Genomic DNA, 25,708 nt, shown 5'->3' with positions numbered 1-25,708 from the left:
CAGCAGGTCGAGGCTGTGGTGGCCGTGAATGTGCCACTGCACTCCAGCGTGGGTAACAGAGTGAGACTCTGACAAAAGCAAAAACAAAAAAAATTAAAATGGGGTTTTTAAACATAGCAAGAAGTTTGCTGGGCATCTCTTCCCCTATAGTTAAGGCCAGCCATCAAGAAACAGTTCAAGCCCTGCCAGCTGTGCGGCTTGGGCAGGTTACTCCATCACCGTGAGCCTCAATTGTCTCGCCTGTGAAATGGAACTCGCAGTGGCTGAGTGGATCCCATAAAGTGCCATATGTCAGGCCCCTGACATAGTGCCTAGTGCTGTGTCCTGTGGATGGTAGTTGCCCTCTAGTGGGGCCAGTGACTAGAAAGAGACTTTGCAGACTGAAGTGTTCCTTAGAGGGAGTGTGGCCATCCAGCTCCTGGTGTGGGAGTGGCATCCAGAGCCCCCTGGCCCGTGAGAGAGGACCGGGTGTGGGCCCAGGAAGGGGGGAGCTCACCCGGAGAAACGGCTTGGTGGTGGAGCAGCTGAGGTGCAGCTGGGCCTGTGGCCTGGGAGGCAGTCTCGTGGGTGCCTCTTCCCCAGCCCACACCTCAGGTTTGCAGCTGGGTCCTGCCTCCTGTCGAGTGGGCCATGGTGAAGATGTGGCTGCTGCTTCTCCTGGCCCTTGAGTGTCCAGCCCTGCCCACAGGTGAGATCCCTCTTTATGTCCCTCTCTAACCCCCTTTAGTCTGCTTAAGCCCATCCCCTTACTCTGGGCCTCCCTGGGTATTGAAAGGAGGCAAGATAAGGGTCATTTACTAACCCTTGGCAAGGATCTCCCCAGAAGCCCACCATCCCCTTCCCGTTGTACTCTGCTGCCAGCCCCCTTGCTCTAGACCCCCAAGTCCTCCTGCCCTGGAGTCCACAGTGTTAATAAGAAAGGCGGGCCCTCCTGGGGGAATAGAGAAATGAGAGCAAACTGCATGGACACCCACAGGAGCTGGGGATCAGGGTAGCCAGGACTGTGTTAGTGATATGAGTGATTCAAGGTCCAGTCCTGTCTTCCTGCCCTCAGGGTGTCCTATTTCAACAGAACTCAGGGTATGCCAAGTTCACTCCCAGCATGTCCTGATGAATGGGCTCAGGAAAAGTCCCAAGGCCTCTTCCCAGGCTATTTACTCCAACCCTCCAAAGATTAGCCCTGGGACCAAAGGACTCGAGTTTTGAGGGGAGAATTTCAGCTTCATCTAGAAGCATGTGCATGTTTGTGTGTGTGTGGTGCAGGGAGATCCTCGACTTTTGAGTCACGGAGTCTCCTTGAGCTAAAGCTGGCTCCCAGCCAGACGCGGTGGCTCACACCTACAATCCCAGTACTTTGGGAAGCAGAGGCAGGAGGACTGCCTGAACCCATGGATTCGAGACCAGCCTGGGCAATATGGCGAGACCTCATCTCTACAATAAATCAAAAAATTAGCCAGGCGTGGTGGCACACACCTGTGGTTCCAGCTACTTGGAAGGCTGAGGCGGAAGGATCGCCAGAGCCCAGCAGGTCAAGGCTGCAGTGGCCGTGAGCATGCCACTGCACTCCAGCCTGGGTAACAGAATGAGACTCTGACTCAAAAAAATAAAGTAAAATAAAAATAAAGCCAGCCCCCAGTATGTCACTGGCACTCCCTCACTAGGGAGATAAACCACATTCATGTGGAACAGGGGGAGCCCATGCCTGGAGGCCTGAGCTCTGGGAAGGAAGCAGCCAGGATGAGGAGCAGCAATCCTATAAGGCTTCATGAAGGAGGTGGAAGTTGAACTCCACCTGGGGAGTGTCTCCAACTGTGTAGCTGAGAAGGCTCGGGGGTTGAGGGTCCTGGAGCTCACTCCCAGCCTTCTCTACTCCCTTTGAAATGTTTTATAAATATTAATATGATAATAGCAACAGTACTTATCTATCATGCCATTTTACATTAATGATCTTTACGCTTCATAACAATTTTAGTGAACTGGTGTTATTAACCCTATTATACTGATGGGGAAAATGAGTCTCAGAAAATTAAGTGAATGAGTCAGGAGGCAGCCCAAGCCTCTGTCTGAGGCCATGGCCTAGACATGGTCCACTGTGTCATGTGGCAAAATCTTTTGTTATTTTTTTTGAGGTGGCATCTCACTCTGTCACCCAGGCTGGGAGTGCAGTAGCATGACCATAACTCACCACAGGCTATTCCTCCTGGGCTCAGGAGATCTTTCCACCTTCACTTGTATTTGGGACTACAAGTGCGCACTACTGTGTCCAGCTAATTTTTTTATTTTTATTTTTGTAGAGATGAGATCTCCCTGGGTTGCCTAGGCTGATCTCAAATTCCTGGGCTTCAGGCAACCCTCTCACCTCAGTCTCCCAAAGTGCTGGGATTACAGGCATCAACCACCACTTCCAATTTTTGTGGGACAAAATCTTTTTTTTTTTTTTTTTGAGTTGGAGTCTCACTCTGTCGCCCAGACTGGAGTGTAGTGGCCGCTCCCGGCCACCGCAGCCTCGACCTGCTGGGCTCCGGCGATCCTTCCGCCTCAGCCTTCCGAGTAGCTGGAATTACAGGCATGCGCTACTACGCCCGGCTGATTTTTGATTTATTGTAGAGATGAGGTCTCGCCAAGTTGCCCATGAGCGTCTCGAACCCGTGGGCTCAGGCAATTCACTCACCTCAGCCTCCCAAAGGCACGGGATTACAGGCTGAGCCACCAAGCCCGGCTATGGGACAAAATCTTAGTCATCTTACATGATGAGGTGGTCTATGGAATTTGGAGTCACAGAGATCTGAGTTCAAATTCTTACTATCCATGTGTTCCTACACCAGTTGTTTGACCTACAAGAGATCTTTCCAGCATACCCTTCTCTCTTATCTCTCCACAAAAGTCTCTGGCACTCTTCCCTGTACTCTGGAGCATTTAGTTAGCCTGGCTACACCTAACTCATGGTGTGGAATTGTTTGTAGGTTTTAACACTGAAGACTTGCTTTCTTTTATTCTTTGAGTCAGGGTCTCACTCTGTTGCCCAGACTGCAGTGCAGTGTCATAATCACAGTGATCATGACTCATGACAGCCTTGACCTTCTGGGTTCAGGTATTCCTTCCACCTCAGCACCCTGAGTAGCTGGGACTACAGGTATGCACCATCATGCCCGGCTAATTTTTTTATTTTATATTGTAGAGACTAGGTTTTGTTATGTTGCCCAGGCTGATCTCGAACTCCCGGGTGCAAGCAATCCACCCACCTTGGTCTCCCAAAGTACTGGGATTACAGGCATGCGTCACCATGCCTGGGTTAGAGATTTTATTCTATGAAAAAAAATCCAAATATTCAAAAATAGCATTTCATTATACATTTTTTTTTTGAGTTGGAGTCTCACTCTGTCGCCCAGACTGGAGTGCAGTGGCCACTCCCGGCCACCGCAGCCTCGACCTGCTGGGGTCTGGCGATCCTTTCGCCTCAGCCTTCCAAGTAGCCAGAAGTACAGGTGCGTGCTACTACGCCTGGCTAATTTTTTGATTTTATTGTAGAGATGAGGTCTCGCCAAGTTGCCCAGGCAGGTCTCGAACCTGCGGGCTCAGGCAATTCACTCACCTTGGTCTTCCAAGGTCTTTCGGTCTTTTGAACCTGCGGGATTACAGGCTGACTGAGCCCGGCTGATAGACCTATTCTTTAAGTGGGTGAAATGTATGGTATGTGGATTACATCTAAACAAAGCTGTTAAAATAAAACAAACTAGAATTGGACATAGTGATGCATGCTTATAGTCCCAGCTACTTGTGAGGCTGAGATGGAAGGATCATTTGAACCCAGAAGTTGGAGGCCAGCCTGGGCAACACAGTGAAGACCCTATCTTAAAAAAACAATAACAAAACAAAAAAACAAAAACAAAAGACCTACTGACCTAGAGGGAAAAAAAATGGAAAAAATACAACCAATATCCACATACACACTCCACCTAGATTAACGAATAGTTGACATATTGCCATATTTGAATCAGAACTTTTTTTAAAGAAACAAAAGTTACAGAGAGATTTGAAGCCCCATTTGATCTCATTCCAGGTTCTATTTCCTTTCTTTCCTCCCCAGAGGTAACCACTCTCCTGAGGTTGGTATAACATGGTATTTTAAGTATTTGTCTCTGCATCTGCTAACTTTGCCTCAGTCCCATAGGACTGAATTCCTTGAGGGCAGGGATGACGGTATACCCAATGTTATATCCCTAGACAGACATATAGATGGAAGGTAGACAGAATAGATGAATGGTGGAAGAAATGATGGATGAATAGATGGGTGAATAAAAGGATGGGTAGATGGAAGAAAGGAAGGGTGGTTAGATGGGTAAAAGCAAGGAGGACGGATGGATAAGTGGGTAGAAGGATAGGTAGATGGATGGTGTAAGGATAGACAGGAAGATGGAAGCCCAGGATCCTAGACTAAGTGAGGTGCTGGCCCGAGAAGGCATAGACTGGTCTAGACCCTCAGGTGCATGCTTTCTTGCAGGTGTGGGCAGCACGCCCTTCCCTTCTCTGGCCCCACCAATCACGCTACTGATGGACGGGAAGCAGCAGACGCTGGTGGTCTGCCTGGTCCTTGATGCTGCTCCTCCTGGCCTCGACAGCTCCACCTGGTTCTCAGCCGGCAATGGCAGTGTACTGGACTCCTTCACCTACAGTCCTTCCCCAGCAATGGATGGCACCTGGACCGGTTTGGCCCAGCTCTCCCTGCCCGCTGAGGAGCTGGCAGCCTGGGAGTCCTTGGTCTGCCACACCAGGCCTGGAGCAGGGAGTCACAGCAGGAGCACACAGCCCCTACAGCTGTCAGGTGGATGCTCCCTGTCCCCTTCCACATACCCTGGAATCAGGATACAGTCGGAGGGAGGGCAGGCTCCAGGCCACAAAGACAAGAGGGTGTGCAAGTGCAGCCCACGCGGGTGAGGTGATGCCTGAGCTCATGGCAGAGTGGCCTCAGGGCCATGAATCCTGAGATTTACAACTGCAACATCTGGTTCAAACCCAGGCTCTGATGCATGACTTCCAAGAGATAATAACGCTCCCTTCCACCTAGGATTGATTACACACACACACACACACACACACACACACACACACACACACGCACACACACACATACATCACTCTGTAAATAAGATACGACACCCTATCAGGATCAAATAATTAAATAACAAATTGCTAGGCGTGGTGTTTCACACCAGTAATCCCAGTACTTTGAGAGGCAAAGACAAGAGAATTGCCTGAGCCCATGAGTTCAAGACCAACCTGGGCAACATGGCAAGACTTCAACTCTACAATAAATCAAAAACTTAACCGGAAGTTACCTGTAGTTCCAGCTACTTGGAAGGCTGAAGTGGAAGGATCGCCTGAACCCGGCAAAAGCCAGCTATTATTATTACTGCCCAGATGATTTACTTCCTCGTTCTGGATTATCTCAGTTTTGTCATCTTCCAGATGGGAATGTTTGTAAAATACGTGCCCCGAGTTCCTGAGAATGTTGCTAAGAGAATTGGTTCATTACCTGAAAGTGCTGAGGCACTTCAGCCTCCTTGATGACCAGAGCAGTGACGAGTGGGGATTACTGGGGACCCTCTAAGGACTTGCAGCAAATGGGCTTAGGGTTTCTGCTGCTGGCTCATTTGTCCATTTTTCCATGTGACTTGAAAGTCACCCTGTGCCGAGGCCTGGGTGTAGCCCTGGAGATGTGAGATCGCAGCAGCCTGGCCCTACCTGCCAGAGTGCCTGGTCCATTCCAAATAACTTACTCCCTTTTTCTTGGCCAACAGGAGAGGCTTCCACAGCCAGGACCTGCCCTCAGGAGCTTCTCAGGGGTGAGTATTTGGGGCAGACTGGGTGGGGAATAAGAGGCTGGGGAATAAGAGGCTGGGGACTAGGACCTTGGGCCAGGAGGGCGGGGCAGTCAGCTGACCTGATGGGTCCCATGCAGAGGCTGCCGTGCTAGGTTTGGGCACCAGCTAGCCTGAACCTCAATCTACCCTAGGATAAGAAGGGGATAGAACCCCTGACCTAATTCCTGGGCATCAGGAGAAGTATAGGAGAGAGCTGACAGAAGGGTCTTTGAAGCTGCAGGCGGATGGGCTCAGCATTAGAGTGTGTAAACACAAGACTGTGCCGGGTGGTGGAAAGAGCACTGAATGGAGAGTCAAGAATTTGGTTTCAGTCCAGCTGTTTCCTGACCAAATCGAGAATTTTTTTATTTTGTTGAGTCGGAGTCTTACTCTGTCACCCAGGCTGGAGTGCAGTGGCACACTCACGACCACTGCAGCCTCAACCTGCTGGGCTCAGGTAATCCTTCCATCTCAGCCTTCCAAGTACCTGGAACCACAGGCATGCGCCACCACACCCAGCTAGTTTTTTGATTTATTGTAGAGACGAGGTCCCACTATGTCGCCCAGGCTTGTTCTCGAATCCCTGGGCTCCAGTAATCCTCTCGTCTCCGCCTCCCAAAATGCTGAGATTACAGGAGTGAGCCAGGGCATCCAACTCAAACCAAGAATTTTGAGCCAATTACTCTCTGCATCAGATGATGCAAGTTCTCTGCATCAGATGCCAACTCCTGCTGACCTCCACTTCCACCCCATGATTGTTGGGGAATAAAATAAAATGAAGGCTAGGAAGTTACTTGTCATTATTACCAGTAAGAACTGAGGTTAGACACCAGTAAATTCTTTCCTGGAGGAGGGGGACGAAGGGGAGGGCGGATGGCAGGGCAGAGGACAAAATCCTCTGCTCTGGTGAGTGTTGCTCCCTGGAAGGCCAGAGACTCCTCCAGGGCCCTAACCGGCCCCTTCTCCCCCAGGGACGCCGGGCCAGGCGCTGCGGCTGGGGGCGCTGCGGCTGCTGCTTTTCAAGTTGCTGCTGCTGGACGTGCTGCTGACCTGCTGCCGCCTCCGCGCCCTGCACGCCGCGCGGGGGAACCCCTGGCCCCGCCGCCTCCTCCCGCCGCCGCCGCCCGCCTGCGAGCCCTCAGCTCCCAGCGACTGCACAAGACCAAGGGCCGAGGGTCTGCCGGGTCCCCCTGCCCGCCGCTGCAGCCTAGGGACCGCCGTCTGCGTGCGGAGCCCTGGAGACCAGCGCGGGAGGAGGGAGCGTTCCCCACCAACCGAGCTTGGGCCGGGTGCTCATGACCCGCCCTCAGTCCTCCTTCCTGGAGTCGCAGAGCATGTTTTGTTCCCCTCCTCCTGCAGGCTGGAGCTTCCTGGGGGCTGGGCTCTGCCTCCCCCCTCAGACACGAGGGCTTTCTGAGAAAGAGACTGTGTCTCTGCCATCAGACTGGGAGCCCCTCGAAGGCGGTGATTCACCCATGTATTGGGGCATTTGAGGTGCAGATAACTGAGAACAATTAAAGAAAAACTTACATGACCCAAGCAAATGACAAATATTTGAATTCACGTCTGCCCTGGGAGGAAGGAATTTGGCAGAATTAGAGGAAGAAGAGATCCAGGAAGGCTTCCTTGAAGAAGAGGGCTTCCTGAGAGTGAAAACCTGGGGCCGGGCTCGGTGATCCTAGCACTTTGGGAGGACAAGTCGAATGAATTGCCTAAGCCGTGGGTTCAAGACCAGCCCGGGCAACTTGGTGAGACCTCATCTCTACAATAAATAAAAAATTAGCCGGGTGTAGTAGCGCATGCCTGTAGTTCCGGCTACTTGGAAGGCTCAGACGGTAGGATCACCGGAGCCCAGCAGGTCTCCAGTGATCTGGAGAGGCCGTGAATGTGCCACTGCTCTCCAGCCCGGCTGACAGAGTGAGACTCCGACTCAAGAAAAAAAAGAAAAAAAGAAAAAACCTGGGAACTGCAGAGTGAGGCTGATGGTTGGTGAGGAAGCTGTCCCATCTCTGTCTTCTTCCCCCTATAGCCAAACTTGGGCAAGGCCCCCTCTGTCTCCTCACCATAGCCCAACCTCTATGAGAGGTCAGGGCAGGGATCCCAGGAAGCCAGGAAGCCAGGAAGGTGGATGCTAGGCCTGATGTGAAGTCTTGTACAGACTCGACAGAAGTGAACGGGGCAGGATTCCCAGGTAATGGGATTGGTTCCAGTGCCAAGAGCACCAGATGGTAATTCCAAATTTATAGGTTATTAATCAATTGAGGATTATTATTCATTTGACAGATATTCATTGAGCGTCGACTCTGAGCCAGGTACTAAAGAAGTTTGACTTTTGGGGTTTGGTTTTTTTTCCTAATGAAGATTCTTGCGCCGATAGAATATGAGGCTCACGCTTACAATCCCAGCGCTTTGGGAGGCAGAGGCAAGAGGACTGCCTGAGCCCAGGGGTTCAAGACCAGCCTGGGCAACTTGGCGAGACCTCTACAATAAATTAAAAAAAAAAAAAAAAAGAGTATGAGGCTCCCATAATGGAGTACAACTTGTGTGTCCCCTGTTTCACCAGCCAATGAGGAGATTCTCTCACCTTTTTTGGGGGAATCTTTGGGTTGGGGGATCCCACAGCTGCTGGGCATGAATCTGTCCACCATCTCCAGAGGGCATGCTCCTTCCCTGACACACAGACTGAGGCAGGGGATGAGCTGGGACCAGGGAGGGATCCAGCTATAGCCTGACTTTCTGCAGTGACTGTCCCTTTCCCATGGTCAGCCCAGATGCTGAGCCCAGGACTCCTGCCAAACTAATTCTTGCCTCGGTAAATGTATTCTCAGAAGTCCTTTTGTTCATCCCAAAAGTAGGGCTTTCCTCTTTTCATATTGCCTCAATTCTCAAACCCTGCCCCAGCCTCTCAATCCCCACTGTGGCAGCTTTAATTAACATTTCCCCAGAAGGCTTCTAAGCCTAGGTAAATCAAGGCCAGGCTCTGAACCTACCAGTCTTATCAAGCCTAGAAAACGTGGAGGATCTCAGGAGGGTATACTGACCCTGTACACTGTAGAATTCCACGTGCCACAGCCCCTGCCTGTCCAAAGTGCCTGTTACCAACACAGTTGTTTTGAGCAAGAAGCTAAGGTCAGAAAATGACAAGTCAAGGGTAGTCTCAGTCCTTTGAAGTCTTCATAAAATAGCATAAATATCCAACCTCTAGGTAGGAAACATAAGGTATTGGGGTTTTACTGGCAATTTGAAGACAACTTCACAGAGAAGCAGTCTTGGTCTGTGTGTGTCCACAGGACACAGAACCAAAGAGTGCCCCTCTTAATGACACAGCAGATGGGAGCCTTATTGAGCATCTCCTTGTGCCAGGCACTCTGTTGTTGCTGGGGAGGTGGAAGGGAAATGCAGTTACTCATCAACCAAAATTCCTGCCTTCTGGGAGCTCAGGATCCAAAGAAAGAAATAACAGGGCAGCAAAAAAATAAAAATAAAAAAGATATTGGGATTACATGCTGAAAAGAAAACTAATTACAATCTGCTCAATACGCTTTAATTTTTTTTTTTTTTTTTTTTAGTTGGGGTCTCACTCTGTTACCCAGACTGGAGTACAGTGGCATGCTCACAACCACTGCAGCCTCGACCTGCTGGGCTCAGGCGATCCTTTCTCCTCAGCCTACCAAGTAGCTGGAACTACAGACACGTGCCACCACGCCCGGCTAATTTTTTTATTTGTTGCAGAGGTGAGGTCTCGCCAAGTTGCCCAGGCTGGTCTCGAACCCCTGGGCTCAGGTAATCCTCTCACCTCCGTCTCCCAAGTGCTGGGATTATAGGCGTGAGCCACGGCGCCCGACCAGCTTTAATTCTATTAACCTATCTGAGCTTCCCAACAACAGGTAAACCTCGCACAGCAACTAAGGCCGTCATTTTGTCATCATATAAATGGAAACTGAGGCTCAGAGAGGAAGGTATTTATTCCAGTTCTCACAAGGGAAAAATCCAGGGTTAGTGGACACTAAGAAGCTTGAAGGCTTGGGACTGAGTCGTACTCTAAGCGTCTACTAGAGTGACTGGCTACAACAATAATACAATTTAAAAACAGGTGCTCAGTAAGGGCTTGCGGCATTCTGACCTCGAAAGGGAAGTGACGTTTAAGGAAGCGGAGAAAGCCGTGAAGCCGGCTTCCCCACACCTTCCAGGAGCAGCGGGCCCGATCCCGTCTCACCCGGGCCCAGCCCCGGGCTTCTACTCCCGGGTCCAGGGCTTCCATGCTCTCCCAGCGCCTCCCTTAGGGGTTGGGAAAAGATGTTGCTATCATAGGTCGCTGAGGCCACTATCTTCTCTCTTATTGGCCAAGGCCGAAAAAAGATCGTCCTCCCATTCGCTAGCAGGCAAACCCCGAGGAAGCCCATTGGCTGTGTCGTCCTCAGCGCTCTATCCGCTCTGAAAGCGGCCGAGGCCGTGAGGGGAGTGGGCGGGCCGGGGGCTCGCTGTTGCCGTGGTTACTCGGAGGCACGTGTGCAGTCCCGGAAGCGGGTCGGGGAAGAGGCTCAGCGCGCGCCGCGGGAGGAAGCATCCCCCGGTCCGCTCGGGTCGGGTCCGGCTGGGCCATGGAGTCGCTGCCTGAGCCCACGTCCCGCTGTCTGTTGCTTCTTCGCTTGCTGCTGCTGCTGCTACTGCTGCCGGCCCCGGAGCTGGGCCCGAGCCAGGCTGGAGCAGAGGAGAACGACTGGGTCCGACTGCCCAGCAAATGCGAAGGTGAGGGGGCGGGGCTCGCGGGGCGGATCCTGCAGGAGGGGCGGGCACAGGGGGCGGGGCGTGCGCCGGGAGGTCGGGGGATGGCGGGTTCTGAGCGCTGGTGATCCCCTTCGTTCCTTGAACCTGCTGTGTCCTGGGTGCTGGGCTGGGCTGGGCTCTGGGACATCGAGATGGGCGAGAGGTTCGGTCCCGGAATACCTGGAGTTAATAAATCGGTAGAAACAAGCAATTACAGTCCAGAGTAGTGGATGCCACGACAGGGGAGGTACAGGGCTTTGGGGACTGGGTGAGGAGCGTCTGATCGAGCCTGGAGTGGGGGCGAGGGTGGAGACTGTGTGTGAGAGTCAGAGAAGGCTTCATACAGGAAGGCTGAAGAATAATTAGGGGTTAGCGGATGAAGAGAAGTGGAAAGAGAGGGGCCCCACTCAGAGGAAACTACAGATGCAGTAGCCTGCAGGCTGAGAAGCAATGTAAGAGTTTGAGGAACTGAAAAGGTCCTTATGACTCGTCTTGGGGGAGGAAGAGCCTGAGACTATCTCCTTTGTGCCTTCACTGTAACCTAATCTATGTGGTTGTCTGTTGCCCCCACTAGCAGCTTCTTGAGGACAGGGATTTTGTCTCAGATATTTATTTGCACAGTATCTGGTAGGCACTCGATACATGTTTTTGGACTAAATTTGATTTAATGGAGGGTTATGGGGCTATGGATGTGTTTGGAGGAGGAGGAGGGTCTGAGGCCTAAGGGGTCCCTTTGGGGAAAGAATAGAGCCTGGAGGGAACATGATGTGGGAAGACGATTTTAGGAATATGGAGAAAGGGTGAGTCCCAAAGACAAAGGAATTAAGGCAAGGTGGGGGGAGAGGGAGTAGAGGGTAGAGGGGGAGAGAGGGAGGGAGCTTGCCAGTGATCCAGGACTATGAAAAGCCTACTTCTTCCCCTTCTACTTCTTAGTTTTCTCCTCAGACCTTTATAGCCACTCCTTCCTTCCCACCTCCCAACCCCCCCAGGAAGTTGGCTATGAATCTGTGTCATCTGAATTGAAAGCTTCCATCAGGCCAGATGTTCCCCAAACACTGGTAAGGGGAATAGGTTGATTTGGGACACATAATCTTTCCATTAGAGAGATTAAAGTGAGATGCTCCAGAGTTAAGCCGACTTCACTGGTAGGACAACCAGTTCTAGCCTGTGCCTCTCTCTCTTACTTTCTTGAATAGACAGTCAGAGGGTTATGATGCTTTCCTTTCAGTCTTTTTTTTTGAATCTGAGTTTCACTCCAGGCTGGAGTACAGTGGCACCATCTTGGCTCACCGCAGCCTCTACCTACTGGGCTCAGGTGATCCTTCTGTCTCAGCCTCCTGAGTAGCTAGAACTATAGGCATGTGCCACCATCCCTGGCTAGTTTTTTTTTTTATTATTTGTAGAGATGAGGTCTCACTATGTTGCCTAGGCTGGTCTCAAACTACAGAGCTCAAGCAATCCTCTCTCCTCGGTCTCCCTGCTGGGGATTAGAGCCACTGCACCTAGCCCCTTGATTCACTCTTCCTCTAGTCCTAATGATATTCTTTGAGGGTTTCACTTCCTCTTCTTTTTGTTTTTCATCTTACTCTGATACCAAAGAGTCCATACTGCTTCTCTTACTATTCTCATAGTCTGAGAAGCTCACATTTCTTTTCCTTAGGAGACATTGAGACTCATAGTAGCATAGAGATAACCAGGATTTTAGAGGTCATTGTAACCTAACCTTATTTTGTAATTGATGATGATTAAGTTAAAGGGATTTTCAGTCACAGAATGGCTTGGTAAACTCAACCCTTAGGCTTCTTTTTATATTGTATTTATTTATATTTATTAGTAATACAGCCTTGTTATTAAATGCTGACTGTGTCTTGCCCACAAAGCCTGCCTCCTGGCTCAGTAGCCTGAGTGGAACAGGCCTCGGCACAGAGGAAAGAGAAGCTGCCCAGAAAAAAGAGGGGGTGGTTGTCTGTGAGGGTCTGGGGTCTGTGCCATGAGTCTCCTCCAAGTCTTGTTCTGGGTGGGATGCCCAGAGGAGGTCTTGAAGAGGTAATGTTTGGAAAAGAGCTGGAAAGCAAGACTGTGGTTGATGTGTGGTGTAAGAGAGAAAGGATGTTCCAAACCTTCTCCTCCCCCCTCCTGGAGCACTACATGTTTAAGGGCGTGGGAGAAGGGGGCAAAGGAGCCAGAAAAATTATGAGCTTGCACAGAGTATAGGACGGAAGTGGGGAAAAAGCCCAGATGGTCCTGGATGGAGAGCCAGGGAGGTGAGACATCCTCAGTTCATTGCTGACTCTGAGATCACCAGCCTGTAACTTGGAACTTTTGTGTATTCCAAGTTCTCCAACCCATCAATTAATATATATGTTATAAAATTTCACCAAGCAAACCTCTAGGGGATGTATTTATTTTTGTGGTAAATTGGTTTTCTCCCAAACTCTGCTGTCAGTGTTAAAACTGCTGATGGCATTTAGCCTGCAGAGTGTATTCCATTCACAGGCACCAGAAGTGCTCAGCCACAAACAGTCTCAATCAGCTATATTTATCCAGCATCCAACACATAGAGAGTCTTGGACTAGGGAAATACAGGAAAAGTCGAATACATGATGCACTTTGGGGACCCTTGTAGTCTAGGTGGAGGCATCTGAGATGACCCAAGGCCCTAGGCAGAGAGCATGGATCCTGCAAGGGCCCAGAATGAAATCAAGAACAAGTGGAATTAGTCCAGAAGGGCTTTCTGGGGGAGTGGCTTTTAATGTGAGGTTAGGAGGATGGGCTCACACACTTGATGGTGGCACTTTTTTCTGTTTGTTTGAGTTGGAATCTCACTCTGTCACCAAGACTGGAGTGCGGTGGCAGGATCATAGCTCACTGCAGCCTCGAGCTCCTGGACTCAGACAGTCCGTCCACCTCAGCCTCCCAAGTAGCTGGGACTACAAGCACACCACCATGCCTGGTTAATCTTGTGTTTAGTAGAGACAAGGTCTGACTATGTTACCTAGACTTGGCTCAATTTCCTGAGCTCAAGCATTCCTCCCTCCTCGGCCTCTCGAAATGCTGGGATTACAGGCATGCGCCACACTACCTGACCAGATGGTGGCACTTTTTATGCAGTAACAATTATTTGTTTATACCTTTGTCTGCTCCATTAGACTGAGTATCTGGAAGGGAAGGACCTTGTTTTCATCTCTGTATCCCTGGGCAGTGCCTGACACGAGTTGCTTAATAACTGTTTGAGGAAGGTATGAGGAAATGAGAAAATGAATGTACAGAAACGGTAGGAAGAAGGCCTCTCTGGAGGGGATGGAGCAAATGAACTTGGTAGCAGTAGAGAGCTGGTGTTGGAACAGATATGAAATCAAGTAATAAAACAACCGTAAAAGGCATTTTGGGAACAGTTAGGGAAATTTGAATATGGACTATTAGATTATGTTAGAATTGTTAATTCTTCGAGTATCATATTTGTTTTAATGGTTATGTAGGAGAAGGTCCTTGTTCTCAGGAGATGCATGATGACATTTAGAGGCGAAAGATCATATTTGCAACCTACTTTCAAGATGGTTTAGCAAAAACAGTGAATATAGAGATATATTATTAACATATTATATTATCATTATATTATTATATATTTTTTGAGTCAGAGTCTCACTCTGATGTCCAGGTTGAGGTGCACTGGCATGCTCATGGCCACTGTAGCCTGGACCTGCTGGGCTCAGGTAATCCTTCTACTTCAGCCTCCCAAGTAGCTGGAACCACAGGTATGCGCCACCATGTCCAGCTAATTTTTTAAAAAATTTATTGTAGAGGCGAGGTCTTGCCAAGTTGCCCAGGCTGGTCTCTTGCCCCTGGACTCAGGCAGTTCTCTCGCCTCTGTCTCCCAAAGTTATGGGATTACAGGCATGAGCCATCGTGCTCAGCTATCATTATATTATTATATTGTTATATATTATATGTTGGAGAGAGAGTGTGGCAAATCATTAACAACTGTTGAATACAAGTGAAATGTACATGATTATTCATTGCACTCTTTCAGCTTCTTTTATGTATGTATGAAATTTCTAAAAGTAAAATGATGGGGGCGTGGGCACAGTGGAAGAAATGGAGTGAGTAGCATAAGGGCCAGGAGTAGACACGGGGCAGTGGATCTTGGAGCCTTAGTTTCACATAGTAAACTCCATTTAGTGGTATGATACTAACTTCTTCCCTGCCTTGAGATTGACTTGGCCCGGTCTAGGGAAGAACGCCCACATGGGTCTTTTTTTTTTGGAGCTGGCCTCAGGAAGGTACAGGGTGTGCAGAAATGTGGGAATTTAGGGAAGATGTCAGAAGATACATGGAGGCAATGATTGCCGGTCCCTCCTCTGGGCCTTTTAGTCTCATGCACTCAGTGGGCTATGCTGTGTCTCCTTCCCCCAGTATGTAAATATGTCGCTGTGGAGCTGAAATCAGCCTTTGAGGAAACTGGCAAGACCAAGGAGGTGATCGGCACAGGTTATGGCATCCTGGACCGGAAGGCCTCTGGAGTCAAATACACCAAGTCGTAAGTGAATGGGGACTCACTGGCCTGGTTGCTTTGTTCCTGGAAGCTCTGGGGGCTTTGAGTTCCCTTCTCCCTTCCAACTGGGCAAACTCACCACAAGGGCGTCAGCTCTAACTGAGACCCAAGTTTATCTACTGGTTCTGCCCCCAACTAATTGTGTGACCAGCATAAACCCCTTAACTTATTTGGGCTAGAGGTTTCTCATCTGTGAAAGCGAGACTGTTGGACCATACTGGTGATTCCCAGACTCTTAGATTTCATGGAACAGTACAATTTTTTTTTGAGTCACAGTCTTACTCTGTCACCTCATGTCACCCAGTAGCTTGCTCCTGACCACCACAGACTTGACCTTCTGGGCTCAGACAGTCCTTCCACCTCAGCCTTCCAAGTAGCTGAAACTACAGGCATATGCCACCCCGCCCAACTAATTTTTTTATTTATTGTAGAGATGAGGTCTCGCCAAGTTGCCCAAGCTGGTCTTGAACCAGCGGGTTCGGGCAATCCTCTCACCTCGGCCTCCCAAAGTGCTGGAATTATAGCTGTGAGCCACTGTGCCTGGCTTCAAATTTTTTTAGAGACACAGTCTCGCTCTGTCACGCAGGCTGGACTACAGTGGTGCAATCATAGCTCACTACAGCCTTGAACTCCTAGGCTCTAACAATCCTCCTACCTTAGCCTCCCAAGTAGCTAGGACTGACCACAGCAATGCACCACCATACCCAGCTAACTTTTTTTTTTTGAGTTGGAATCTCATTCTGTCACCCAGACTGGAGTGCAGTGACCACTCCCAGCCACTGCAGCCTCCACCTGCTGGGCTCCGGCTATCCTTCTGCCTCAGCCTTCCAAGTAGCTGGAACTACAGGCATGCACTACCACACCTGGCTAATTTTTGATTTATTGTAGAGATGAGGTCTCACCAAGTTGCCCATGCAGGTCTTGAACCCTCGGGTTCAGGCAATCCACTCACCTCAGCCTCCCAAAGCGCTGGGATTACAGGCTGAGCCACCGAGCCCGGCCCAATTAACTTTTAATTTTTTTTTTTTTTTTTGAGTTGGAGTCTCACTCTGTCACCCAGACTGGAGTGCAGTGGCCGCTCCCGGCCACCGCAGCCTCGACCCGCTGGGCTCCGGCAATCCTTCCACCTCAGCCTTCCAAGTAGCTGGAACTACAGGCTCGCGCTACCATGCCCGGCTCATTTTTTATTTATAGTAGAGATGAGGTCTCGCCAAGTTGCCCAGGCGGGTCTTGAACCTGCAGGCTCAGGCAGTCTACTCACTTTTATTCTATCGCCCAGGCTGGAGTGCAGTAGCACGATCATGGCTCACTGTAGCCTCGACATCCTGGGCTTAGGCGATCCTTCCTCCTCAGCCTTCTGAGTAGCTAGGACTATAGGTGCACACCACCATGCCTGGCTTTTTTTTTGAGTCAGAGTCTCACTCTGTTGCCCAGGATGGAGTGCTGCAATGGTAGTCATGGTCACCGCAGCCTCGACCTCCTGATTCAGACAATCCTTCCACCTCAGTCTTCCAAGCAACTGAAACTACAGGTACACACCACCATGCCCAGATAATTTTTTGGTGTATTGTAGAGATGAGGTCTTATCAAGTTGTTCGGGCTGGTCTCGAACCCCTGGGCTCAGGCAGTTCTCTCACCTCCACCTCCCAAAGGGCTAGGAATACAGGCTTGAGTCTCCACAACTGGCCCTTATTTTTGTAGAGACGAGGTCTTGCTATGTTGCCTAGGCTGGTAACTCCTGGGCTCAAGCAATCCTCCTGCCTCAGCCTCCTAAAGTGCTGGAGTGGCAGACATGAGCCACTGTACCTGGCTAAAATTTTTTTATACAGACTGGGTCTCACTCTGTTACCCAGGTTAATCTCAAACTCCTGGCTTCAGACAGTCCTCCCACTTCAGCCTACCAAAGCACTGCAATTACAGGTATAAGCTACTGTGCCCTGCCTGATTTTGTTTTGTTTTGTTTTATTTTTGAGTTGGAGTCTCACTCTTGTCACCCAGACTGGAGTGCAGTGGCATGCTCACAGACACCGTAGCCTCAACCTGCTGGGCTTAGGCAATCCTTCTACCTCAGCCTTCCAGATAGCTGGAACTACAGATGCACACCACCATGCCCAGCTAGTTTTTTGTGATTTATTGTAGAGACGAGGTCTTGCCAAATTGCCCAGGCTGGTGTCGAGCCCCTGGGCTCAGGCAATCCTCTCACCTAGACCTCCCAAAGTGCTGGGATTACAGGCTGAGCCACCACGCCCAGCCCAGATTTTTTTTAACATATTGATAACATAGCTTTACCAACATTTTATTTTGCCAATTATACATATTAGAAACAAAAAACCCAAAAAGCTTCTGTCAGCTATGATCATCCTTTCAAAATGAAATGATGTCTTACTATCAAAATTTAATACATTTTGCTGAGTACTGAATCATTTAGCTTTATAAAAGATTCCTTCCCTTAGAGCTGTTAAAATGTTGTCTCTCTGGTCTATGTTCCAGCATTTCAGAGCCCCCAGACCAGATGACCTATCTTCCTTCCAGCTCTGACTTACCTCCCGTTGGTGAGATGTGCAGGTGTTGGGGCAGCAGGGCTGGAGGGACGGACTACGAACCCACTGGGGCTAGGAGGGAAACTCAGGTCCTTTCGTGCTGCTGTCTCGGCAGGGACTTGCGGTTAATCGAAGTCACTGAGACCATTTGCAAGAGGCTCCTGGACTATAGCCTGCACAAGGAGAGGACCGGCAGCAATCGGTTTGCCAAGGTTGGATTTGTGCTTGTCCTTTGTGCCTGGGGACCAGGCCTGCATGCTCCTCAGTGTGTCCGCTGGTGTGAGTGTGGTTTGAAGATCATGCCCTAGGAGTGTCCCTCCCTGCCGCTTCCCATTCTTTCATTGCCATTCCCACGTCTCCCCTCCAGGGTAGCCCAACTTTTCAGTGGCAATAAGCAAAGCATGATGACTGGGCCTCCCCATGAAGGTCCTCCCTCAGTCTCAGACACAGGCAGAAATGCTCCAGAGTCACAGCCCCCATGGGCATCTAAAACACTTGAACAAGGAGAACTCAGCAAGGTCCAGAACTCCTGGACTCAAGCAGTCCTCCTGCCTCAGCCTCCTAAAATGCTGGAATTGCAGGGATGAGCCAGTTTACCTGGCTAAAATTTTTTTGTAGAGACTGGATCTACATGAGGAAAGATGGGGATTTAGGGTTGATGTCAGAAGACACTTGGGGTGATTGCTCATTCCCTCTTCTGGGTCCACGTGATGGGCCTCCCACAAGCCCTACTAGGGTGCCTTGTGACATTAGTGCACTCGCTATATGCGTGAGTCCTTTTCTCTCTGTAGAATGACTTTGCTTATGCAAGGTCCATAGTTCTCTGTATCTGCATCTTAGGTGCCTGATACATGGTAAGCCAGTTGCCATTCACATTTTTCTTTTTTTTTTTTGAAGTTGGAGTCTTACTCAGTCGCCCAGACTAGAGTGCAGTGGCCGCTCCCGGCCAACGCAGCCTCGCCTGCTGGGCTCTGGTGATCCTTCTGCCTCAGCCTTCCGAGTAGCCGGAATTACAGGCGCACGCTACCACGCCCAGCTGATTTTTTTATTTATTGTAGAGGTTAGGTCTCGCTGCCCAGGTGGGTCTCGAACCCGCGGGCTCAGGCAATCCACTCACCTCAGCCTCCCAAAGACGCGGGATTACAGGCTGAGCCACCGAGCCCAGCCATTCACATTTTTCTACCTAAGATTCGTTCTAGCAAAGATCAGTCATAAACCTTGGATACGGTTGCCTAAGGATATAATCTCAAGCAGCAGAAATTTGTATGAATTTTGCATTCTATTTGGTAATAAATGTTTGCTTTAATAAAAAGTTTTAAGGCCAAGCATGGTGACTCACGCCTATAATTCCAGCATGTTGGAAGGCCAAGGTGAGAGGACTGTCTGAGCCCAGGAGTATGAGACCAGCCTGGGCAACATGACAAGACTTTGTCTGTATAATAAATCAAAAAATGAACCAGGCATGGTGGCAGCTACTTCCAGCTATTTGGAAGGCTAGGGCGAAAGAATCACCTGAGCCTAGCAGGTTGAGGCAGTGGTAGCTGTAATCATGCCATTGTATTCCAGCCTGGGTGACACAAACTTCTACTCAAAAAAAATTTTTTTAAATTATTTTCCATAGCAAAAAAAATTAGACACACTTTATTCGTCAGTAACAGGGTAATTAAATACATTGAAGGGCCACTCAGTGGACTATATGCAGCTAGAAAACAAGGAATGAGCCAGGCATGGTGGCTCACGCCTGTAATCCCAGCACTTTGGGAGGCAGAGTCAAGAGGATTGCCTGTGCCCAGGGGTTCAAGACCAGCCTGGGCAACTTGGTGAGACCTCATCTTTACAATAAAAAATTTTAGCCAGGCGTGGTGGTACATGCCTGTAGTACCAGCTACTTAGAAGGCTGAGGCGGAAGGATCACCTGAGCCCAGCAGGTGGAGGCTATGGTGGCCGTGAGCATGCCACTGTACCTCAGCCTGGGAGATAGAGTGCAACTCTGACTCAAAAACAAAAAAACAAAAAGAAAGCAAGGAATGAGAGAGCTCTTTATGAACTTAATGAAACTGATCTTCAAGGTGTATTGCTAAGTAAAAAAGGCAAGCGGAAAATAGTGTGTATGCTACACTAATGCTTGTGTAAAAAACAGGGATGGGAGATAGGGTATATCTGTATGTTTGTATCTGACTGAATTACCTAAGGGAGGAAATGAATAATATGTTGTCTCGGGATAAGACCTAGGTGGCTAGCAGGCATCGTTTTTACAGATGAAGGGTCTTCCTGCCTTGGCTGTGTCCTTTTCCCACTGAAGAAAGACACAAACCAGAAAGAACCTGGAGCAGGGAGAGAGTCTGAATGCAGAGGAGTGAGCATGTCCGGCCACAGCGAAGGGAAAGAGCTAAGGCACACTTATCTCCTGGACAAGGAATATCAATTCTGAGGGCCTGAAGACAGCAGCAGATCTTTTTGAAAAGACGAGCTGTGGGGAGGCGGGTGAGGGTGTACATGTGCAGAGGTTGTGGGAAGCAGGCCTAAGAGGGGAGAGGAGGGTAAGGTCAAAGGTGAGGAGTCTAGCAGGTCTTAACTCTCAGAGCTGGGTCCTCAGTCACCACTGGGAGAGGAGGCCAGGAGGTGGTGAAGGACTCTACACCTCCCGTGTCTGGTTGCTTCTTCCAGGGCATGTCAGAAACCTTTGAGACACTACACAACCTGGTCCACAAAGGGGTCAAGGTGGTGATGGACATCCCCTATGAGCTGTGGAACGAGACTTCTGCAGAGGTGGCTGACCTCAAGAAGCAGGTACGGGCCCGTCAGCCCCTGGAGGACGCTGTGCCTAGTGAGGGGGCGGGTGGGGATTGGGCCTGTTCTGAGGAAGGTCACTGAGAGCTGGGTGACTTCAGTCAAGCCGTTTCCCCTCTCTGACTTCAGCTGCCTTTGGCGAATCAGAGCCACCTGCCTTCTTGCGGTGGATTGTGAGGCTTAGCTCCCGCAGGGCTGAGTCTGGTGCTGGGTTTTGCCAACATGAGCTGTTGTGATTAACAGTGCGACGTGCTGGTGGAGGAGTTTGAGGAGGTGATCGAGGACTGGTACAGGAACCACCAGGAGGAGGACCTGACTGAATTCCTCTGCGCCAACCACGTGCTGAAGGGAAAGGACACCAGTGAGTCCAAGGGTGTGGAGAAGGCAGGGCAGGTTGGCCTTCGATGATCTTACTGTTTGCGCTCCCTCAGGGGAAGTGGGTAGGAGAGGCTGGAAAAGAAATAGAGGGCATTAGAGGATCTCTCCCTCAGGGGGCTTGGCGAGACGTGGTGAAGTAAGAGGCACTAGAGCCAGGTGCAGAACCATGCACTCAAGTCACATGTCTCCAGGGGGCCTGATGGCCACAGTGAGGCATGAGGTAGGGATGTGGGTGCCAGGCACCAGTTCTAGTTACTATTCCCAGTGGCTCCCTAGTCGGCACCTCACCCAGCAAAGCAGTCCTGAGGCAGCTCTCTTGGGGTATCTCTCCTCCCCACCCAGGTTGCCTGGCAGAGCGGTGGTCCGGCAAGAAGGGAGACACAGCTGCCCTGGGAGGGAAGAAGTCCAAGAAGAAGAGCAGCAGGGCCAAGACATCAGGCGGCAGGAGCAGCAGCAGCAAGCAGAGGAAGGAGCTGGGTGGCCTTGAGGGAGACCCCAGCCCTGAGGAGGATGAGGGTATCCAGAAGGCATCCCCCCTCACACACAGCCCCCCGGATGAGCTTTGAGTCGAACCCAGTGTCCCCTGTACCGAGACCCCTGACTTTGAAGCGGAAGTGTCTGGGGCTTGACTCTGGCAGGCACACATGGCTCTGCCGGCTGCAGCTCCTCCCTGCCTTAGCTGTGACCCTCTAAAGCCAAGGAAAGACACAAGCCCCAGGAAGAACGCAGAACAGTCGTGGTCAGCCCATGCCGGCCTATTCCCTCCACCACGCATTTCTTTCCTGACTCAGGCTTCAGGTAAGCCGTGTGGTTTCAGGACTGTGAGGACTCCAGGGTGAACTCAGGAGGGGCAGGTGTCAGAGCTGGGCCCTGGGACTGGAGCCCCTCCAGAGCCTGTGAGGAGGGCAGCCGGGCCTTCTCCCCCCCACACACAGGGAAGAAAGACTGCAGCACCCCCTAGCACCTCCTCTCTGCTCACCCGCTCCTCTGGACACCTTATATACTCTGCCTGGTGCTCCGCAGGACTCACAGAGTAAAAACCTTCTGACCCCTTGGTTCCGATTTCTGAGTCCTCTTCAGCCCTCAGAAGCATCCTGGAGCTCCTTGTTCTCTCTGCCCCTCACCTTCCAACCTTCGGGGCTGAGGAGGGGAGGCTGCTCCCATCCTCCCATTATCAAGGCTGAACCTGCCAACTGTTGGGAACAGCACATGCAGGGAGAGCCAGGGTGGTTGCATGGTGAGGTCTGGAGTGGTGGCTGACCCCATCCCTCAGCTGTCCCTCATGGAGTAGTGTGCAGCTGTCTATGTTCTCCTGAGCTCACAGGCCCTCCCGTCGCACTCCCCGGCTCACACTGCTCACTTTTGTCCTGGGCATCTGGCTGCCCTCCTTTCCCTGTCTCTCCTGCCTCTTCTCCCCCAAGGCCTCCCATTTGTTGTGTAAAGTGTTAACTGGATACCCAGTCCACTCCCTCCCCTCCCCCACCTCCATCTGGCCCTGCCTGTTGGTTTTGAACCTTGTTCTCTGATGACCACACTCTGCTCTTTCTAACTGATGTACCTGGCACCCAGAGGGGAGGACACCCAGTCTCCCAACAACACCTGGTTACACCATGTTCTTTGGGGCCAGGGGAGGAACTGGCTGGCCTCTAGGAAGAAGGGGTGGGAGGTTCAGGCACCTCCCAGTTTGTCCTGAGGGCAGTGATCAGGGCTGGTGGTAGCAATAGTGATGACAAATATATGTATTCACAGTGCTTTAACTTTAACCTTTACAGCACACTTGTGAGGTGGGTGCTGTTGCTCCCATTTTGTGGAAGAGAAAACAAGCTGAGTCAAATGATGTGCCCAAGGTCCTGCTGTTGATGGGGGTATAGCTGGGACTGCACTCTCCACAGCTGCCAGGGCCTCTTCCCCTGGCACCTGGCAATAATGGTGTCATTTGTATTGAGCTGGTTTCTTGGCCTTAATCCATCACCACCTCCAAGACTCTTTTCAAAGGAAAACAGGAAGCAGATGTTGCTTCTTGGAAAAAGAGCATGGCAGGAAATCCAGCCAGATATGCGCCCTCATCGGATCCCCTGTGAGCACCCACACTGACTCCACCTTACACTTTCTGGGCTAGGCCAGGCAGGCAGGAGGGGATTGCTGCTGAGGGCTCCCAGGGTCTACTGCAGAGGCTCTGGGGTCTGAACTCCTGGGAATGAGGGACCCCTTCCAGCCTGGGGCCAGCCTCTTTTCCCCTTCTCCAGGTTAGGGCAGCTAAGGCCATCGAGAGTGGAGTGCAGGGAAAGCTTTTTCTCCTTTGGCTGTTGAGGCATAGAACGGGTCCTTGGAGGATGATACCTTTTTGGGCTAGCCCCTGCCTCATCTCCAGGACTGATGACCCCCTGTTAAAGGGGCTGGTGGGCACCGAGAGTCCAGTCTAGATTCAGATCCTGTCCTGGACTTTGTTCTGAGCATAGAAGATGGGTGTGGTGGTGTGGGAGGCTGGGACCCGGAGTGGAGATCTGTTTGCAGCCCCATGGACTGTCTAGGATTTGGTGGCCAGTCTTGGTCCCCCATTCAGTCACTAACTCACAGCACTTCAGCGCCTAGATTATCTCTGTCCCCAGAGTCTCATTGATTCTTAAAGTAGTTCGAGGCAAATACCTAACCCCTTACTGGGGTGTTGGCCCAGTGACCCAATCCCCAGCCTAGGCCCAGATCTGAGGGCAGGCAGCACTGTGACTGCTTTGCCCTTTGACCCATGGCTGCTGCATGCCCATGCCTCCCGAGGGCCAGACTTGTGGCATATTTCCCAGCTCTGCACCCAACCCACCCCGGCAGGCAGCCCAGCCTACAAAAGGCAGAATGCAGAGTCTGGCTTCCCAGGCTTTTATTTTCGTCTCCACAGCACACTAGCCTTTTGAACTTGGGCATTGCCTCCTACTTTCCCACACCCCTCCCCATTCATAAGGGGGCTGCCTGAGCTCAAGCTAACCTGATTTTGGTCCCCTTCTCAGAAACCTTATTAGAACAGGATTTCTTAAACTCTCCTGGACATGAGTCACCTGGAATGCTGTCTGGGCCCACCTCAGACCAGCCGACTTGGGACCTAGGAGTCCACATGTTTAACAAACATCTCAGATTCTTAAGATGGGGCCACTTGGAACCCACTTCAAGAGAAACCCAGGGTGTTGTCCTAAGAAGAGACATAGCTTAAATGAAGTTGCATCAGGTCAGGGTCTGGTCAGAAACCCAGAGTGGATCCATCTCTGTTGGAGACTTCCATCAACCGGAACCACAAGGCCAGTTTGTTCTAGTTCAATGGTCAGAAGACCCAGAGGTTCAAATGGTGGAATCTTGAGGCTTGTCTCACAGGTGGCTGCATCAGGGCCTCTGGGTTCATTTTCAAGGGCAGCTCCTAGAAGCCAGACTCCTTTTCTTATTCCCAAGTTCTAGGTGGTGTCTCCATACGACATCTTTGTGCAAGTTAGAAAACATGTTCTTCATGCCTTTTGACTTTCATGTCAGAAAGTTGTTTTAATATAAGTATTGTTAGAATAAGTCACTTGACTGAATACCTGCCAGAAAATTATAATAAATCTACAGACACACGAGGCTTGTCATGTGCATGGCAGCCCCTTCACTGTGGAGCCTTACACGGTCCAGATGTTCACAGCAGCCGTCCGTCACTATAGTTCCCAAGTATGAATATGACTTCCCTTATTTTTTGATCTTGAAAGAAAGGAAAGCCCACTTTTCGTGACAGATGTATGGCCCATAATAAGTCACCTTTTTCAATGAGGCAGACCCCATTGTCAGCTCCAAGGGTGGCAACACCTGTCGGCACCAACTGCCCTTAAATAGAAAAGATTGTACAAAAAGAAAAAACAAAGACACTCAAAAGCCAGATATTATTTTGCTAGGAATTACACTTAACCCTTGAACAAAATGGGTTTGAATTGCATGGGTCCACATATATTCTGCCTCTACCACCCCTGAGACAGCAAGACCAAGCCCTCTTCTTCCTCCTACTCAATATGAAGACAGCAAGGATGAAGACCTTTACGATGATCCACTTCCACTTAATGAATAGTAAATGCATTTTCTTGTGATTTTCTTAATAACATTTTCTTTTCTCTCGTTTATTGTAAGAATGCAGTTTATAATGCACATAACATACAAAATAGGTGTTAATCAACTGTTTATGTTATCAGTAAGGGTTCCAGTAAATAGTAGACCATTAGTAATGAAGTTTTCGGGGAGTCAGAAGTTATACATGGATTTTTGACTGTGGAGAAGGGTCAGAGCCACTAACCCTGAGTTGTTGAAGGGTCAGCTGTACTCACCAGTGCAGTCTTGGTGTTTTAGATGGAACGGCATGTGCTAAGTCATCTCTTTTTTTGAGTTGGAGTCTCACTCTGTCGCCCAGGCTGGAGTGCAGTTGCATGCTCACAGCCATTGCAGCATCGACCTGCTGGGCCCCAGCGATCCTTCTACCTCAGCCTTCCAAGTAGCTGGAACTACAGGTGCATGCTACTACGCCTGGCTAATTTTTTGATTTATTGTAGAGACAAGGTCTCGCCATGTTGCTCAGGTTGGTTTTGAACCCACGGGCCCAGGCAATCCTCTCGCCTTGGCCTCCCAAAATGCTGGGATTACAGGCTTGAGCCACCACACCCAGCTAAGTCACCTCTTTCAATGAGCAATGTTTAGCCTGTGATCAAGGCTCAAATAGGGTATCATCTTTATGTTGCAGAATAGCTCAGTAAGCACATTTGTATATACTGAAGACATCTCACTAGAGGTTAGCACTCTTTAAAACAATTTTTTTTTTTTTT

At 50.3% G+C, this 25,708-nt stretch overlaps 2 protein-coding genes across 6 annotated transcripts; both read left to right on the top strand.

Moving 5' to 3' along the window:
- The first annotated feature begins 479 nt into the window (after positions 1 to 479).
- PTCRA (pre T-cell antigen receptor alpha) lies at positions 480 to 7,929 on the top strand. The gene is made up of 5 exons (XM_008066155.2): positions 480 to 688; positions 4,502 to 4,822; positions 5,799 to 5,843; positions 6,833 to 6,939; positions 7,891 to 7,929. The coding sequence occupies exons 1-5, from the start codon at positions 631 to 633 to the stop codon at positions 7,927 to 7,929; spliced, it is 570 nt and encodes a 189-aa protein (XP_008064346.2). The 5' UTR covers positions 480 to 630.
- A 2,091-nt stretch (positions 7,930 to 10,020) lies between these two features.
- Positions 10,021 to 21,974, top strand: CNPY3 (canopy FGF signaling regulator 3). 5 transcript variants are annotated; one of them, XM_021716602.1, is made up of 7 exons: positions 10,070 to 10,610; positions 15,042 to 15,165; positions 17,671 to 17,745; positions 17,836 to 17,932; positions 20,388 to 20,510; positions 20,754 to 20,871; positions 21,231 to 21,948. In XM_021716602.1, the coding sequence occupies exons 1-7, from the start codon at positions 10,463 to 10,465 to the stop codon at positions 21,452 to 21,454; spliced, it is 909 nt and encodes a 302-aa protein (XP_021572277.1). In that variant the 5' UTR covers positions 10,070 to 10,462; the 3' UTR covers positions 21,455 to 21,948. The 5 variants fall into 5 exon arrangements, 3 of the variants coding, with proteins under 3 accessions (XP_008064333.1, XP_021572277.1, XP_021572276.1); XR_002482416.1 differs by having other exon boundaries at positions 10,075 to 10,610; positions 17,671 to 17,732; XR_002482415.1 differs by having other exon boundaries at positions 10,081 to 10,610; positions 17,671 to 17,732; positions 17,797 to 17,932.
- The last annotated feature ends 3,734 nt before the right edge of the window (positions 21,975 to 25,708 follow it).

The sequence above is a fragment of the Carlito syrichta genome, unplaced genomic scaffold (assembly GCF_000164805.1).
Source record: "Carlito syrichta isolate Samal-C Ts95f unplaced genomic scaffold, Tarsius_syrichta-2.0.1 Scaffold308847, whole genome shotgun sequence".
In the NCBI taxonomy this organism is placed as follows: domain Eukaryota; kingdom Metazoa; phylum Chordata; class Mammalia; order Primates; family Tarsiidae; genus Carlito; species Carlito syrichta.
Note: the sequence above shows the minus strand (reverse complement) of the source record. Positions and strands in the feature narration are given on the sequence as shown.